Genomic DNA, 19,720 nt, shown 5'->3' on the forward strand with positions numbered 1-19,720 from the left:
ACTGATAAACCAGTAACATCCAGGAAGCATCATTAGCAAGCCAAACATCTCCAGAGGTTTCAGAAAATCTGAAAAAAAAAGAAAAAAAAAAAAGAGATCAAATTTTCTGTGATCCATTTCAATAATTACTGGCACATTTATCAAGGGTTGAATTTCAAATTCACTTGAGTTTTGTTAAACTCACTTACATTCAAATTATAGAAATTCGACTGGGGGATTATTTAAGAAAAAAATCTTAAACTCGGACGGATTTTACCGACTCGAAAACACGAATCGAATTCGACCAAACTCGATTCCAGTTTTTTCTCTGAATCGAGTTTGGATAATTCGATTTTGACAGTTTTGACCATAAAAAAATGTTAAAGTTCGAATTTTCACTTCGACCCTTAATAAATCTGCCCCTTATAGTTATATCTTTAGCAACTTATGAAGCATTACTCTTAGTAGTCGTCAGGCGACAATCCTATCTCTGCCTTAATTTGGGACAGATAGTCGAGCAGTACTCAGTGCTGAACTGTGCTTGTCCATTGTCCCAAATTAAGGCAGAGATAGGATTGTCGCCTGTAACTATGTTATTAAACTCCAGTTTATTCAGAATTCGAGAGTGGCTTGTATGCGTGTCCTCCCTGCTATAGGAATGTCTGGCGTTTAGACAGAAGTACACTTCTAATTGTGCATGAATTCATTTATATAACAACTGACCTATTGTTCTGGAATGAGAGCTACCAGTTAAATGATATAAAATGGGTGCAAGTAAAGCCCCCAGCAGATGTTGAGCTATCATTACAAGCATTTGTACCATCAAAACATAATTTTCAGGACCCCTTTATTTAAAAACACAACAGCCTGGCAACAAACTGTAAAATATTAGAATATCACCCTATTATAATCACCAGTTCACAGCCACAGTTCTTTTGCAAAGGCTACCGCCCTCACTGTCTAGTCACAATTTTGCCCTATTCCTGTCATACAGCTACCATCAAAAATCATGGGGTCTCCTATATTTTTATTAGTTTCCCCTCTTGACAGCAGGCCCTTTGTATGTGCCCCCAGGCTCAGATATTGCATGAATGTATATTGGTGCATAACCTCCATATCCACAGCCTCATGCACTGGCATTAATGGATAAATATATCAGGTGTTGAGTCTGCCCGTGTTTTTTCTACCTACAATTTCTTCTTAGAGGGCCAACCATTTTGATCCAAGGAAAGTCACAATTTATCAAAACTGGAAGGACACTGGTTTGGCAAGTCTAACCAAAATCCACATCAAAATCCATGCCTCCCAGTAGACTATTCTCTGGCACATTCCCACAAAGGTTTTGAGCTTTTTTGGGAAAATGGGTGCAGTTTGGGCATAACAGGGTGTGGTCAGGGCAGACCAGTTACATTGTCCTCCATGTGATAATTCAAACATTGGGCGTGGTACGTCCTAATCTATATAAAGATGAGTAGCATTCCTTATAGAATCACACAGCTTGTCCTGACCATAAAGTAACAAAGTGGAGTCCTACTCTGAAACTGAAACCTTAATGGATATGATATGTAGTAGCTGATGTCGGGATAAGCACTTGTATAAGTCAGTAATGCTGTAACTATCACTGCAAAAATGTTTCAATAAAAGATAAAAATACAAAAATAAAATACAAGAAGCTATTGCTTTGTTCTTGACACATCGGAAAGGTGAATTATTTCTGTAAGTAGCATGATTATTGCAAATGTTATCATTGGTGCTATAAAGGTTTAAAAATCTAAAATATCTGTACTGTTTTAATAACATAGTAACATAGTAAGTTAGGTTGAAAAAAGACACATGTCCATCAAAGTTTAACCTTTTAACTTATTTTTACCTTGCCTAACTGCCAGTTGAAGGCAAAAAAAACCTATCTGAAGCCTCTCCAATGTGCCTCAGAGGGGAATAATTCCATCCTGACTCCAAAATGGCAATCGGACTAGTCCCTGGATCAACTTGTACCATGAGCTATCTTCCATAACCCTGTATTCCCTCACTTGCTACAAAGCAATCCAACCCCTTCTTAAAGCTAATGTATCAGCCCATAAAACTAATTCAGGGAGAGAATTCCACATCTTCACAGCTCTCACTGTAAAAAAAAAAACCCTTCAGAATATTTAGCTGGAACCTCTTTTCTTCTAATTGGAATGGGTGACCTTGTGTCAGCTGGAAAGATCTACTGCTAAATAAAGCATTATATAGATTATTATATGATCCCCTTATATATTTATACATAGTTATCATATCACCCCTTAAACGCCTCTTCTCCAGCGTGAACATCCCCAATTTGGCCAGTCTTTCTTCATAGCTAAGATTTTCCATACCTTTTACCAGCTTAGTTGCCCTTCTCTGTACCCTCTCTACCCATTAAGGGTATAAGTCCCTTAGATATTTTTAAATCCCAGGTGCATGTCTTTATATTTATCAAGTTGAATCTCATTTGCCACTTAGCTGTCCAGATTATCAGTTTGTCAAGAATGCCACATCCTGGATGGAATTAATTGGGCTGGATAGTTTTGTGTCATCTGCAAAAACTGATACATTACTTACAATACCCTCCCCTAAGTCAAAAGTTAAACAAAAGTGGACCCATTACCGAGCCCTGAGGGACCCCACTAAGAACCTTACTCCAAATAGAGAATGTCCCATTAACAACCACCCTCTGTACCCGATCCTGTAGCCAGTTTCCTATCCATGTGGAAATTACTTTGTTAAGCCCAACAGACCTTAGTTTAGAAAGCAGTTGTTTGTGGGGCACAGTATCAAACACTTGATCCAAATAGAACTACTGCCCCCACTGTCCAGCATTTTACCTACCTCATCATAAAAAGCAATCAAATTTGTCTGACATGACCTATCCTTCATAAAGCCATGCTGATTGCTGCTTATAATGCCATTCACTAGGGCAAAATTTTAAATGTGATCCCTTAACAAGCCTTCAAATAATTTGCCCACCACAGATGTCAAAGTTACTGGCCTATAATTGCCAGGCTGAGATTGTAATCTATTTTTAAATATTGGAATGAAATCAGAAATAAGGGCTGGTCTAAAACTGAACTAAGCTCTCTTAGAACCCGGGGATGTATGCCATCAGGCCCTGGATCCTTGTTTACATTAATTTTTATTAAAGCTTTATGGATCATATCCTGAGTCAGCCACTGACTAGATTGAGCTGAGCCATTAGTGCAGCTATAAAGTGAGCCTGGGAACTCAGACTCCTCTATTGTATACACTGAAGAAAAGAACTGATTTAGCACATTTGCCTTTTCTGTATCTGTTACAACCATACTGGTACCATTATTTAATGGAGCAACACTCTCAACCTGCAAATATATTTAAAAAACTTTTGGGGTTAGTATTAGCCTCAACCACAATGCACTCTTCATTTCCTTTCTTTGCCTTTCGGATTGCTGATTTACAACATTTATAATAGTGTTTATATTCATTAAATGCAGCTTCTGTCCCAACAAACTTGTAGTTTTTAAATGCATTTCTCTTCTTTCCTATTAACTTCTTTACTTCTATATTAAGCCACATAGGGAGATTCTTAAAGTTTCTACATTTACTCCTTAAAGGGATAAATTGATAACAGTAATGATTTAATATCATTTTAAATGACAACCATTTATGTTCTGTGTTTTTAGCTGAAAACCTAATGCCCCAATCAATGCTCTGAATGGCAGCCCTCAAGGCACTAAAATTAGCTTTTCTGAAATTCATGGTTTTTGTTGCCCCAGTATATATTTGTTTTTTGCACCAGCCATTAGATGATATAACATTATGGTCACTATTACCAAGGGTTCAATGACTTTCACATTTGCTATAAGTTCAGTCATTTGAGATCACTAAATCCAGAATAGCATTTTTTCTGGTTGGTTCCTCAACAACCTGTGCCATAAAATTGTTGTGCAATAAGTTTATAAACTTGATCTGGCAGTACTGTTGCTCCAGTCAATATCTGGGTAATTAAAATACCCCATTATAATTACTTTACCCAAACTAGCACCCTTTTCTATTTGCATCAGGAGCTTAGCCTCCTCCTCCTCACTTACATTAGGGGGTCTATAGCATAGGTCTATAGCATACGCCTACAATTAATTTGCTGGACTCTTTACAATTGGTGAAGAACTCCACCCATAAGACTTCTGCCCCCTCATTTTCTAACATAACCTCCTCCTTTAAATTAGCCTATCCTGCCTAACAGACATACCACTCCTCCTTTTCTATTGCCTCTGTCCCTCCGAAGCAAAGTATAGCCGCTGATATTTACTGCCCAGTCATGTGACTCATTCAGCCACACCAATCACATCATATTTTCCCACCAGCACCTCCAGCTCTCCCATTTTACCAGTCAGACTCCTTGCATTTTCAAACATAATACTGGTACCATATTGAACAAATGACATGTGATACTCCCTATCCTTATCAGTACCCCCAACCAAATCTCCTTCTCCATTTTCCCTTCCTTCGCCCACTATCTCATCTAACCTGTCTGATGCAGATAGCTGAGCAGTACCCAGTGCTGCACTGTGAATGTGAAGTTTATAAAGGGACTGGGCTAGGAACATTCAGTAACCAGTGCTACTACTAGCCGGAGGAGTCATTAGAGTGGATTCATGTCAGGCCTGGACTGGTAGACAAAATAGGCCCTGCAATTCCAAGTACACAGAGGCCCAAACGGTCCCCTACCAGCCCACTATATGGTAACCTTCTATGTAACCATACAGCAGCCCCTCTGGCATTTGCCAGAACCCACAGATTGCCAGTCCGGGCCTGGTTCATGTTATATTTTAATGCTCACCATCTCTCATTGCCGTATACAGCTTGCTTGTATGTGTTTGTTCAGGTATGGGACCTATAATACAGAAAGCTTGGGACCTGGGGGATAATGGATATTTGTGTAATTTGGATCTTCATACCTTAAGTCTCCTAGAAAATCCTGTAAACATTAAATAAACCCAATAGGCTGGTTTTGCTTCCAATAAGGATTCATTATATCTTAGTTTGAATCACGTACAAGGTACTGTTGTATTGTTACAGAGAAGAAAGAAAATAATTTTTAAAAATTTGGATTATTTGGAGAATATGGGAGACAGCCTTCTGGATAATGGGTTTCCAGATAACTGATCCTATATATGTATATCTTTCTTTGTATAGCACTTCTTCTAACTATATAGTAATAGTACAGACCAGTTTCATATAGAATTGGGACTAGTAGTACCATAATGCAATTTTGGAAAAAAATCATGTTCCTTTACCCAAAATTGTAGTACAAAACAGAGGTAAATTGCAGCAGTGCCAGGATTTCATCACTTCTGGCTCTATGAAAATTAATTTGCAATAATTCTTCTGGCACAAGTCAGCTGAGTTTACTGACACAATCTGCTGTGGGAACCCTGGAATTACCTCCGTATTCAGGGTGCCTTTAACTCCAGGCTTCCACAGCATGCAGGTTAGGACTGGGCCGACGAGACACTGCAAAAAACCTGGTGGGCCCGAGGACTTGTGAGCCCCCCTCCGGTCCAGACCCACTCCCTGGTCTCCCATCCTGACCCCAATTGCCTCCTTTTAGGAAATAAGGTATGTGCAGGGCGGGGGGTTCTGCCTGGGGCAAGGGGGTGTTGGAGGGGGGTGTGGGGGCCCTTGACACTGCAGCCTGGTTTTCCCGGTCCCCCAGTCCAACACTGACAGCATGAATATGTGCATTGTTGTGCCTAAATAGGTTGGTATATTATAATGTTGCTTCTCTAAATAAGTTCTTGTGAATATTGTGCATGTAACTATTTGGCAACTGGGGTTGAATTGCAACTCCCAAATGCTTGTGTGAATGAACATGGCTGCAAGTGAGGATGAGCCATCATAACACGTTGGCAAAGTGAGTATACAAAAGTTCTTATTCTTTAAATTAATGGAGAAAAATACATTTAGTACCCTAATATGTGCCCTTTAGCATACCTTGTAATGTAATATCTCAACTGCATATACTTGAAAAAGTATTTGATTATTTTCAGGACCTTCCACCTATAATTACTATCAGTATTTTTATACATCAAGGGCGCTAGACCCTCTGGCATTCTGCAGAATCGGCAGAAAGATCACCATCATGGGTGTGGCTTTTCTAGACAGAATGGATTGTCATGTCAAACCAGCCTGTAGGCATCAAGGAAATGTATAAGTGAGCAAATCTGCCCTGTACTCACTTAAACATCTAGAAAAACAAGAATATAATGTCAATATTTCTGACAGGAGGTTTTAATAAATGGGGACTTTCAAGATTTCCAAATTCAGTACCTGATAAATCAGCTAGCATGTTACTTTGCCTTACTTTGCACCAACAAGAATTTAGGCACTTTGAGAAAAGCTTGAACCTCACGGACATGCGTTTTGTTTTTTCACCGTTGTCTACTATGTAAATATACAGCATAAAGATGAAACCTGAAAGGCAATCAAAAAGTAAAAAGGTAAGCTCACCTTTAAATTAACTTTCAGTATGGTATGGAATGGGCTGCTTTTATAAACCTTTCAACTAGGCTTAATTTTTTTTTATGTTTTTTGGGTTTTTTTCTGCCTCTTTTCAACTTAATTCTTTTCAAATGCTATCTAGTTGTTGGGGGTTACTGACCGCAGCAACCAAAAACCTATTATCTGTAAGGCGACTTTTATTATCTTTCTATGCATGCTCTCTTCTATTCAACTTCTAGTCTGTCACTTAAAAGGGCGGTTCATCTTTAAAGGAACAGTAACAGTGTTTTGAAGTAATGAGAATATAATGTACTGTCGTACTGCACTGGTACAACTGGTGTGTTTGCTTCAGATTCTCTACTACAGTTTATATAAACAAGCTGCTGTGTAGCCATGGGGGCAGCCATTCAATGCTGAAAAAGGAGAAAATGCATAGGATTCAAAGCAGATACCAGATAAGTGTGTTTATATAAACTATAGTAAAGTTTCTGAAGCAAACACACTGGTTTTGTCAGTGTAGGACAACAGTACAGTGTATTATCATTCCATTAAAACCAGGGATGCACCGAATCCATGATTCTGCCTTTTTCAGCAGGATTTGGCCGACTCCAGGTGAACCAAATCCTAATTTGCATATGCAAATTAGGGGTGGGATGGGAAATCCCAGGGTGGGATGGGAAATCCCATAAATTTTTGCCGTAAAACAAGGAAGTAAAAAATGTTTTTCCCCCTTCCTGTCCCTAATTTGCAGATGTAAATGAGCATTCAGTTTGGTATTCGGCCAAATCTTTCATGAAAATTTTGGAGATTCGGCCAAATCACAAAGAGTGTATTCGGTCAATCCCTAATAAAAAAAAAAAAACCTTCCTTTTTTGGTGTTATTGTTCCTTTCAGCTAAGTTTTAGTATGTTGTAGAATGGCTAATTCTAAGCAACTTTTCCATTGGCCTTCATTTCTTCTTTTTTTTTTCGTTTTTGAATTATTCGCCTTCTGACTTTTTAGCTTTCAAATGAAGGCCATTGACCACATCTCAAAAAACAAATGCTCAGTAAGGCTACACAATACACATGTATTGTTATCAGGACCGGCAGAAATCGCAGGGCCCAATACGACAAAATTTCCTGGGCCCCCTGGGCTGCGCCCACCGAAAGCCCCGCTTTCCAGTTTCTTGAAATCAATGCAGCGTCAGACTGGGCCGGCGGGACACCGGGAAAAAACCTGGTTGGACCGCCAGCTCACACCTGCTCCACAAAGACAGTGAAGTAGGCTGGTACAGTCGAGGAGAGGGGGAAGAGGAACAGAGGGGGCCCTGCGACTGGGGTCCTTGGGGGGGCCCTGATGTGGCAGCCCCGGTGGGCCCTGACCCCCTCAGTCTGACCCTGAATCAATGCATGGTTACTAGGGTAATTTGAAACCTAACAACCAGATTGTTGGAATTGCTAACTGGAGAGCTGTTGAATAAAAAGCTAAATAAACACCATTAATAATAAAAAAAATTGAATCAATTGCAAATAGTTTCAGAATATAACTCTCTACATAATACTAAAAGTTAATTTAAAGGTGAAACAATCCCTTTAAACAACTGCCTGGTTGTTCAAGCAAGTTGGATCCTAGCAACCAGATAGCTGCTTACATTGGAAACCAAAGAACGGAGGAACAAAAAGATAAACAATGAAAGAAAACATACGCACACAAAACTTTGAAAATGGAGACCAATTGCAAACTGTTCAAGGATATAATATTTACATAAATGACATTAGAAGTGAACTCCATTAAGAAGTTAAGCTGGAGTGAGCTGAGTCTATCAAAACACAAAACGTATAAGGAGGAAGAGGAGGAGGAAACGGGTACTGTCACTTTAAACAGGTGACCAGGTAAGTACAGTCATCCCTGCGGGGTCGCTGTGGGGACAGCTCAGTGCCGGGGACAGGCGATGCGCGTTCAATTCGCTGCAGGAGGTGAGGCGCGCCCGGAGTCACCGATTTCCAGGATAGGGGAGAGTTTGAGCCGGTGAGGGGGAAGTGGCAGCCTGTGCGGAATCTAGAAGGAACCCGAAATTCAGGCGCTTTGGTTGGATCCGCCTGCCCACAGGTCACCATGGCGCTGTTAGCTGAGCTGTACACTCAGGTGAGCCCTCCCTCCCTCTCACTCTGCATTACTTTGCTTCCAGCCGCTCCTGCACTGCAGCGCCCTGGTTTATTTGCGCCGGAACTCCACGGTCACCGTATAGCGCTAAACTAATATTATCATACTTATTTGTAGCTGTCTATTTAACTGTTTCATTTCTGTAAGGATAACGTTACAGAGAGTAGTGACTTGTATATCGATCTGTCTTTCGGCTTATGTAGAATTTACCGGCTATGGCTGGAATCACTGGCCTGTCTTGCTCCTCCACCCACTCAGGTGCACAAACAGCTGTGTCCCACACTAGGGTGTCCTGTGTTACAGACAACTGTGTCCCACACTAGGGTGTCCTTGTGTTACAGACAACTGTGTCCCACACTAGGGTGTCCTGTGTTACAGACAACTGTGTCCCACACTAGGGTGTCCTGTGTTACAGACAACTGTGTCCCACACTAGGGTGTCCTGTGTTACAGACAACTGTGTCCCACACTAGGGTGTCCTTGTGTTACAGACAACTGTGTCCCACACTAGGGTGTCCTGTGTTACAGACAACTGTGTCCCACACTAGGGTGTCCTGTGTTACAGACAACTGTGTCCCACACTAGGGTGTCCTGTGTTACAGACAACTGTGTCCCACACTAGGGTGTCCTGTGTTACAGACAACTGTGTCCCACACTAGGGTGTCCTTGTGTTACAGACAACTGTGTCCCACACTAGGGTGTCCTTGTGTTACAGACAACTGTGTCCCACACTAGGGTGTCCTGTGTTACAGACAACTGTGTCCCACACTAGGGTGTCCTGTGTTACAGACAACTGTGTCCCACACTAGGGTGTCCTTGTGTTACAGACAACTGTGTCCCACACTAGGGTGTCCTGTGTTACAGACAACTATGTCCCACACTAGGGTGTCCTTGTGTTACAGACAACTGTGTCCCACACTAGGGTGTCCTGTGTTACAGACAACTGTGTCCCACACTAGGGTGTCCTGTGTTACAGACAACTGTGTCCCACACTAGGGTGTCCTGTGTTACAGACAACTGTGTCCCACACTAGGGTGTCCTGTGTTACAGACAACTGTGTCCCACACTAGGGTGTCTTTGTGTTACAGACAACTGTGTCCCACACTAGGGTGTCCTTGTGTTACAGACAACTGTGTCCCACACTAGGGTGTCCTTGTGTTACAGCTGGCAGTTGCCTGTATGAATGGCTGCCACCTACACCTGTTCTCTTTATTTCTATCAAGAACGCTCCAATGTAGTCATTGAGTGCCTCCGGTGGCATTTTTGGGGACCTCAGCTGAATTTCCAGTGTGTGCTTCTCCTGAGATTTATGTTTCAGCCCTGAATGTGACTAACTATATGAGTGGCCACATCCTACAATGTCTGACAGTCTGGCCTATGCAACCGCTAGTCAATTTATCCAAAATAGCAACACACCAAACTAGCAGTATTATGTGTAAAGTATGGGCTTCCTTAAAGGTACAAAAGTACATTTTGGTTAATAAAAATGAAATAATATAAATGAAAAGGTATTGTATTGGGCTTATCACCAAAATAAAATCAAATGTGCACCCATCTTAGGTAGTCATTAGTCACAGGCCACATGCTGGGATTTGTACAGATTCCCTGTTATGTTTATGCTACAGCAGTTTCCTAGTTAGTGCTACTCACTGTCTTTTCTGGGAAGGGGATGTGACTGTAAAGAGAATATGTATTGTAGGGTAACATGGTGTCTGTATCATATCAGCACTGTTCAACCTACAAGGCCCAGCTTTTGTGAAATTCCAGAATTCACAGGCAGCTGAAGAGCTTAGGAACAGAAAAGCCGAACTATAAATATTAGGCCCCCACCAGGGACATAACTAAAGAGGAAGCAGGCCCTGTGGAAGAGACCTGCAGCGGGTCGGGTACTCGCGAGTTACCCAGAAAAAAAGCAGGTACCCTGCAGAATGAGGGTAGGATTTTCAGGTGCTGGTATAGATGCGGGTCTGCCTGTTGCGGTTCGGGTTGCGGGTCTCATCTAAATTTCTTATCTTATGTTATATTGTCTATATTTTAGTCCTTTTAAAATTTTTACAAAATTTGTTTTGTCCCAGCCCACTTTTGATGATGTCCCTTCTGGTTCGGGTCACAGGCTGCGGGTTGCAGGTTCGGGTCTGGTCCAGGTCTTAGAAATTGGTTCCCCGCAGGCCCTGTGGCCACTAGAGGGCCCAGACTGGTTGAGTAGTTTCAATATACTGCATGTTTGTGAAAAATGCTTTTATTCTAACTTTAGGGCAGCCCAATCTAAATGTTAGTGCCGGGCCCAGTAACTTCTAGTTATGCCACTGGAAACTACAGAAGCTTTTTTGCCTGGACCTGCAACCACTAAATTCAGCCCTACAATGAGCAATTAAAAAGGCAAAGGGGCAAATGCATCATGGTCTCCCCCCATTGGTGCTGCTAGGAGGTCAGTGAGATGCACTGCAGGAAAGAGGATGGGGGGGAGCTAGGATTAAAGCAAGCTAGAGATTACTGTTAGTGTAGGGGCTCATGCGCTAATTGGTTGCTATAGGTGGCTAGACCTGTAGCAGACTTTGCACCTTTTGCTACATTCTCCATACTAATGTATACGGGTATAGTAAATGTGGCTCTCGTCTATGCCATAGATAGAAGTCCTGGGTCCTTAAATTGTAAAAGAGGATCCTAGAAGTCTAAGGTTGAAGTCTAGAAAGCTGCTGGTATTTTTGCTTGCTCCTGTATCCTGCATTGTGGTAATTTAATTACACTATCACCATAAAATAGCCTTGGGGCTTGCACTATTTATATTGCTAATAAACAAGCAGATCCAGCAGGCGTTCCTACAGCTCCCTCATATAACATCAGATATCTGCACGGATCAGACACGCACCTCTTCCCTGCAAGCAGGACCTAACTTAGGGCATTAAATGCTACATAGTGACCCCCAGCACTGCAAGGAGAAGGTATAGTATTGTGAGCTGGAAATGGCAAACGTGTAACATGGTAAATTTGTATGGGTGGGATAAACAAGTATGGGATCTATTATATAAAAACCCTTCATCCAGAGGGCTCCAAATGAATGTAGTTATTTTTCCTTTAGCCTTCTATTTAAACAAACATTTTTTTTGACAATTTTTTTTCATTTGTAACATAGACATGTATAACTTCTACTTGATGGGAACAAAAGACAAAATACCTTGTACTTAATGGGAACTAATGCATGCATTTTTCGATTGTTCAGACATTTTTAAAGAAGTCAATGGAGGAAGACTGGTGTGAGCCAAGTTGTTAATACCCCCATCACTTGCAGGTGTCAAGTTGTAACATGCCACCCCCCATCAATCTAGTCATTCACCTCTTACCTGTGCTCCTCATCTTTAAAAAAAAAACTATCCCTAAGTGCTTTATGCAATTCGCTCACTGCCATCTTTTTCCAACCTGCCTGGTACTTTGCACTGGCCCTAGAAGGGCATATTCATAGTACAGAAATCAGACGCGATATAAGGAAATATGAAAAACATGGTGGTATAGCACTAAACTCAAATTACCCCAGGCTGGTGTGTTTTTTTTAAGAGTGCAAGTCCAGGGTAGGTGGTAAATGATTACAATCACTTGCTTGCCACTTGTTGCCATTGAAAGGGGTTGTTCACCTTCCAAAACTTTTTTCAGTTCAATTGGTTTCAGATTGTTCCCCAGAAATAAAGACTTTTTTCAATTAACATCCAGTTTTTATTTTTTACCATTTTTTCAAAATCTAAGTTTAATGTTTAATGTCCCTCTCTCTGGCGTTTCAGTCTGGCATTTTAGTAATTCAGGTGCAGACTCTAAATGGTTACAATTTTGCAACATTTAGTTGATGCATTTCTCAGCAGCATGTGTGGAATATTAGCAACTATTGTATCAATTCTAACAGCTGCCTGTAATGAAATTCAGGGATTCTGCTCAGCAGGGCCAAAGATAAGAAATGCATCAACTATGGGGCAAATTTATCAAGGGTCGAAGTGAATTCGAGGAAATTTTCGAAGTAGAAAAAAACAAAATTTAATGTAATTTTTTGGATACTTCGACCATCGAATAGGATACTACGACTTCGAATTTACTTCAAATTCGATTCGAAGTAAAAATCGTTCGAATATTCGACCATTCGATAATCAAAGTACTGTCTCTTTAAAAAAACTTTAACTTCAATACTTCGCCAAATTAAACCTGCCAAAATGCTATGTTAGCCTGTGGGGACCTTCTACAACCATTTTCTAAGTCTTTACACATCGAAGTAAAATCGTTCGATCGCACGATAAAATTGTTCGAATCATTCGTTTCGAACGACTTTACTTCGATCATTCGATGGCCAGATTCGGTGAAAAATACTTCGACTTCGATATTCGATTTCAAAGTATTTTACACTTCGAAATTCAACCCTTGATAAATCAGCCCCTATATGTATCAATTTAGAACAGTTTACAGGGTCGGCAACCCCCCCCCCCCAGATCTGCTTTAGAAAGTGAAAAATGAAACTTTACACTTCAATATTAATAAAATGCTCATGCATAGAAAGTAAAAAGTAATTGAAAAAAGTCTTTATTTCTGGTGGACTATCTGAAACCAACTGAACTGAAAAAAGTGTTGGAAGGTGAACAACCCTTTTAAGATATTGTGCTGTACATTACCGAAAACCCCTTATCTGGAAAATCCCAGGTCCCAACCATTCTTGATATTATATCTCATACCTGTTCATGTATGTGTCAAAAACTGCTCACCTGTCTAAAACATTTAGCAATAGAAGTTAGCCTGCAGAGCCAGTAGAGGAATTGTCAAAGGTGCTTTCTTGTACTGAGAATTTATAGGTGGTTTCCATTCATATCAATGACAGAAAGCATGGGAAGTTGTATCAGGGACGTTTGAAAATCCCAAATGGATCAACAAGTTGCTTCAGTCCTCTCTTGACAGGGTCCCCATAATGATCATGTCATTGTGCCCACTGGGTTGGTGGCCAGAATGACTTTCTGGCACTATGTGAGCTCTGTTCAGGTGCTGCTTGTTGTATTCTTGTAAATAAATACAGTACTGAGTGTTGTTTTAGAATGTTGTTTATAAGAAGATTCCTTTTGGTATTTTCCATTCCCGGTAATGACTTTGGGTAAATGCACAAAACAAACAGAAGTGAGTGCACAAGTTGTATGATCTCATTTAAGGAACTTCCTGAAACTGTCACAAGGTTTTACATGTTTATATTGCACTACCTCTCTCATGTCCATATTACTGTTCAGTTAATGTTCAGTGAATTCTTCCAGTGCCACTCCTGGGAAATTCTTTTATTTTCATGGGAGGTACAGCTGGGAAATGTTTTAGAATCATTTTGACATAATGCAATGATGTAGGCACAACTAACACAGCAATCACTGGGGGTTCTGGAACATAGAGTGCTTGGGTGCAATCCTTAGTGTTTAGGTGGGGGCTACAAGTTTTTTACTCTTTAGCAAAATAAAGCCTAAAGATGACAAAATGGTCATTTTTTTCAGCTATATCAAGTGAAGCCAACTAACCAGTAACATATAGTCCTTAGAAGAATTATCAGGAAACTGTGGAAATAAACAACACAGAGAAGGAAAGCTGAGTGCTTGTAGCTGTACATGCTTTTAAGAAATTCATAAATGAATTGAATATGCAAGCATTTTCTTAGGACCATGGATAGAGCTGCAGAAGTTAATTTTCAGCCCTGCTCCTTGGCTCTGAGGAAGCTGTTGTTACAGACCCTTGCTGTCCTTGATTATTTAGCATCCAGCATGTGTGTTACCCATGTTTATGTAGATGAACCAGTGCTATAAGTTCGGGGTAGACAGAAAAAAAGAAAAGTAATAGTATATAGTATAGTATTTCTTTGTTAGACGTCTCACCCTTCTGTGGGGTTGGAATTATTTATTAAGCAAAGTGTGTATTTCCCTTCACCTGCGGGGTTAACTTGCCCTTCAACCAATCTTTTATATGCAATGGCACCTTCTGTGTGTTCGAAATGAATACTCACAAACGTTTAGGAGTATTGCTAGCGTTGATAATGATTATTCCACCTTTTTAGGCATTGTAGGCATCGGTTGGTTCTAAAGACATGTGCTCAATATCGTGTAAAAACCTTTTTAATAAATAATCTTATACCGTATATACTCGAGTATAAGTATAAGCCGAGTTTTTCAGCATCCAAAATGTGCTGAAAAAGTCTACCTCGGCTTATACTCGGGAGATTGCAGTCACTTTTAATCATTCCTATACCAACAGTTCACTTGGGGAGAGACTGCAATATCCCACAATGCCCTCTGTTGGTTATATGAAAGAATAACAGTGCGCCCTCTGTTGGTTATATGAAAGAATAACAGTGACTGCAATATCACACAGCGCCATCTGTTGGTTATATGAAAGAATAACAGTGACTGCAATATCACACAGCACCCTCTGTTGGTTATATGAAAGATTAACAGTGACTGCAATATCACACAGCGCCCTCTGTTGGTTATACGAAAGATTAACAGTGATGGCAATATCACACAGCACCCTCTGCACATGGTAGTGGGACAGTGGGACAATGCACACAGTAATCCGTTTGGCAATTCTCTGTCACCATCAACTTTGCAAAGAAGTCCGGTTGATCGCTGGGGGGTCGCTTTGGCAGAATGTGCGCTGCTGGGAGACAGGGCTGTAGTTGTGTCTAGGCTTATACTAGAGTCAATACGTTTTCCCAGTTTTCGTAGGTAAAATTAGGTACCTTGGCTTATACTCGGGTCGGCTTATACTCGAGTATATACGGTAAATAAAATTGCACTCACATATCATTCATAAGCAGGTGCCTTGATACCACATTCAGGAAGCATAACTGTTTTCTTCTTCCAATTTGAAGTTCAGATTTGCGTCAGGTCTCTGGTCAGTGGTTTGCTATTTATGTGCCTGCTGGTATGCAAAGAACCGGCACTAGGAAAAACTGAACAAAGGGGTAAATTCTTGTGCTTTATTGTGTCATACAAACTGCACAAATCGCTCTGCAGGTTGTATGGCACAGTAAAGCACAAGGGGTTTTCCCTTGTTGTTCGTTTTTTCTGTGTGCCAGATTCTACTTTTTCTATGGATCTGGATCTCCCCAGTACTGGGCACCATGGTGAGAGAATGGAGAGAGGTGGGAGTGCTTGTGAAAACTGATATGCTTACATGCACCTATGCAGAATAGAAATGTTCTAATGTAGAGCACAATAGATTTTGCTCACAAAGCTTACACTGTAATATTGATTATGGACTTCCATTTATATGACTATTAGACTGATCAACTATTATTTGTAAAAATGATACCTTTTTCCTCTGCTCCGATGTATATATGTATATGCCCATGTAATGGGCAGCCATTTAACAGGAGGGTTTGGCCATGAGAAACAAGTGTATGACCAGTGTGGTTGGGTGAAATTGTACTAGCTGCTCTAGTAATTATTGAATTTTGATATAAAAAAACAAATACATGTAAACCTTACATTAGAAGTAAGTAGAGTACAGTTCCTCTTTAAACTCTACATGTACAAAGCAAACACCTAAATGTATTCCATTTGTTAAACCGTCTATATTTTTTTTCCTGCTTAAGGGAAGGTCTCAGCAGTGAAGGGTGTATCTCTATGTGACTGTTAGAGTAAACTATGCTGTGTTTACTTGTGAGGCTGGGCTTCTGTAGAACAGATATTAGTGTGAGCGTTTACATTTACCTATGGAGGTGTTTGGGTGCTCAGGATTATTTTCTTGTAGCCGCGACCTTATCCAGATTACAAATCGTTCCCCTCACGCATCTGTCGCTTATGTCATTTCTGTTGCTCTAGAAATGTACAAATGACTATGAGTCTGGCACACTGGGATGCTAGGCAGGGCTCATCTGAATATTAAACGGATAGTAAAAAGGAATTGTTCAGTGTAAAAATAAAAGTTGGGTAAATAGATAGGCTGTGCAAAATAAAAAATCTTTTCAATATAATTAATTAGCCAAAAATGTAATCTATAAAAGATGGAGTCCGAACACTAATTCCTGCTTGCAGCCCTCTTATTGGTTGCCAGTCACTAATCTATAAATGACTTTAGAGAGGAGGACATATGGGTCATAACTGTTTGCTTTTGGAACTGACCTGCATTCTGAGGATCAATTGAAAACTCACTGAACAGTTATGTCCCAAGTTGCTGAATAACTCAGAGTTAGAGAGACGTAAAGCAGGAACTGGTTATTATATTATTCATCCACTCACTCCAGCCTTTATACATTACATTTCTAGTTTACTAACTCTAATAGAAACATTTTTTTGCACAGTCCTATCTATTTATCGAGTTTTTACTGGTTGATTGTTATGAGCATCACCAGTAATGTTTCACTCCACTTTTTACACAGCATAATATATAGATCCCTTAGGGGGTTATTTACTATCATATAAACTCCGAATGCAAAAATCACGAAAAATGTGTGATTTTTTTCTTTTTAGAAAATCTGACTTTTAAAAAAAATCACACATTTTTTGGAATTTATTAAACCCTGAGGATGTGAAAAGTCAGAATCTGAAAATCCTTCATCTTAGACCTGTCGAGGTTGCATATAAGCCAATGGGAGAAGTCCCAATGATTTTTTGATGTGCAATACCCCAAAGTTTTTGAGCAAAATTCTGAGCTTTCGAGTGAAAAATCCAAAAAAATCCAGAAAATCGGATGAAAAATCCGGAAAAATGCTGAAAATATGATTTTTTTAAGATTTTTCACGATTCTTTTATATTTTTTCGTGCAAACAACATTTCCGGGAAAGTGTATTAATAAATAAGCCGACTGACCCATCTCAGTCTGTCAGTTAGAGGACTATTGCTGCACAAATATGGCAGCCCCCTCATACAGGAACAAGGGGCATCAGACAGGTAATGTAAACGCATTGTGTAAATACTTTATGGCAAAGTTATAAGTTGCTTTCAAAGCCAATAATAGGATAGCTGTAAAAAAGAGTTTAATTTCTGGTGTCGGTATCTCTTTAATTGAGTTGAAATTATGTCAGTAGAGATTGTCTTTTCTACTGTCCACCAGCACCAAAACCTGGCCCTGATGTAGGACCCCTGTGTAAGTCTAACCTTGATGTGTTTGCTTTGTAGCTCATGATGTTTCTGGCCAGACTAATACTAATGAAACATTATTAATATGTTGTGCCAAATAGCCAAGGAGGTCACAGGTAATCTACAGGATATAGATGATCTAAAGAATATAGAAAACTTGGATGTTTATTTATAGTTATTTGAACCAGAATATTTTTCCTTGGTTTTATATTACGATCACTGAGATTTCTCCTACAGTTATACAGGGCTCAAGGTCTAGACACAGGTTATACAGGTTTAACAGGTCTATCAAACACATGGAAATTGCCTTTGGTAAATTAGGTAACTTTTAAACAAAGAATTTGAAGCAGTCTGTCGTCCTATAACTTCCTGTTCCTGTTAACCATTTCCATGCATATATCTGTCCCAGACAGAAAACATACAAATACAGAGAGTAAACAAAATAATGTAACTGCCAAGCAGTGTAGGAATACTGTGCATTCAGAGCATAGTTATTTGCATTGTTGTACTGAACTGTATCTATTCTTGCAAAGTGTCAGAAAAAGAGAACAATATTCCCTATGGGACAAAATGTGCAAATACAGTATTCTTTTGGTCACATGTAACCGAAGTTACAATTTGAGTTCCTTTTTCAGTTCAACAGGGTCTGGATCCCCGATACAGAGGAAGTGTGGCGCTCTGCTGAAATTACAAAGGATCTTAAGATCGGGGACACTGTGCTCCATTTGTGTTTGGAAGATGGAACTGTAAGGCTTCTCTTTGTTATCTGTCTAAATATGTCACACAAAGGTGGGTCTGCCTTGGGCTAATAATCCATGGTCCCCTTGGGGGGGGGGGGTGAAACCCTTCTAACTAAATAGTAAGTTTTATAATAACCGACCGGTTGGATATTTTACCCCTTTAAAGGCTTTAGCAAAAAACTTGTGCAATGGAAAGCATTTGAGCCTTGTGGTTTCATAACAAAACTGTGTTCTCCCAGTGTCTCCCCTGGTACTTTGCTCTCATCCACCTGCCCAAAGACTCCAATAAACTATAATCCAAATGGCACTCACATGACCAGCAACTTGCAGTAGTTTTGATGTTTTTACTCAGATCTCAGCAAAATTTTGGCTGCAATCCTCCTTCCTCAAGTGCATGTTGCTGTTCACGTGAGTGCGATTTGAATTATGGTTTATAGGAGTTATACATTTTCTCTATAAGTAACAGGAGCACCAAACAGAGCACCACTTACATGTCTATACAATTTTACGGCTACATGCATGGACTTGTGTTTCTAATTTTTAATAAATTAAAATTAATAAATGGAGATGGGGGCAATAATAATATAGGAAACCATACAATTCCTGTTGTAAAATACAAGAAAATGAGAGGTGTTACATCATCAAATAAGGGAGCAAATCATGTGCTTTTAAAGAGGTCACGGTACGCTGAGGTGATTTCTAATATATTTTATGGGGTACATTATTTTTTATAATACACAGTTTCAATATTGAATGGTTTAAAGTGTAATTTGGTGCAGTGCTCATAAGAGCACCTTTAAAGTGACATTTATACAAATATATTGTATAGGATATTTGTAGTATGTGTGTATTAACATGAATAAACTGTAATGACATTTAATTAAATTATTCTTTTAGAACTTGAAGTACCCAGTGGATCCTGAAAAGCAGGTTCTTCCCCCTCTAAGAAATCCAGATATTCTTGTTGGTGAAAATGATCTCACGGCCCTCAGTTATTTGCATGAGCCAGCTGTTCTGCACAATCTCAAAGTTCGGTTTGTGGAGTCCAACGTTATCTATACATACAGCGGTAAGCAGGCTAATATCATCGGCTAAATAAAATTCTTATTGTTCTTTGTTTCGACTGCATCCTGGTTTATACAGAGCAAAGGAGCATGAAATGGGCAGGAATTACTAGATACATAGGATTTTTAAAAGGGGAAGTAAAGGTTTCCCACCAAATTTAGGCATTCATTTACAAGCAGCTTTCTAAGATTTATATGTTATTACTTCAGTACTGTTTAGG

General features: G+C 39.8%; 1 protein-coding gene across 2 annotated transcripts in view; it reads left to right on the forward strand.

Annotated features, from left to right (window-relative positions):
- The first annotated feature begins 8,320 nt into the window (after nt 1-8,320).
- The window catches only part of myo5c.L (myosin VC L homeolog), a 57,131-nt gene continuing 45,731 nt past the window's right edge, over nt 8,321-19,720 (forward strand). The window contains exons 1-3 of one of the 2 annotated variants that reach the window (XM_018253069.2): nt 8,321-8,601; nt 18,331-18,441; nt 19,333-19,504. In XM_018253069.2, coding sequence (XP_018108558.1) covers nt 8,572-8,601; nt 18,331-18,441; nt 19,333-19,504 — 313 coding nt within the window. In that variant the 5' untranslated portion in view covers nt 8,321-8,571. Of the gene's footprint in view, nt 8,602-11,373; nt 11,561-18,330; nt 18,442-19,332; nt 19,505-19,720 lie in introns of those variants that run through there. The other variant, XM_041586774.1, reaches the window with a different exon arrangement.

The sequence above is a fragment of the Xenopus laevis genome, chromosome 3L, assembly GCF_017654675.1.
Source record: "Xenopus laevis strain J_2021 chromosome 3L, Xenopus_laevis_v10.1, whole genome shotgun sequence".
NCBI lineage: Eukaryota > Metazoa > Chordata > Amphibia > Anura > Pipidae > Xenopus > Xenopus laevis.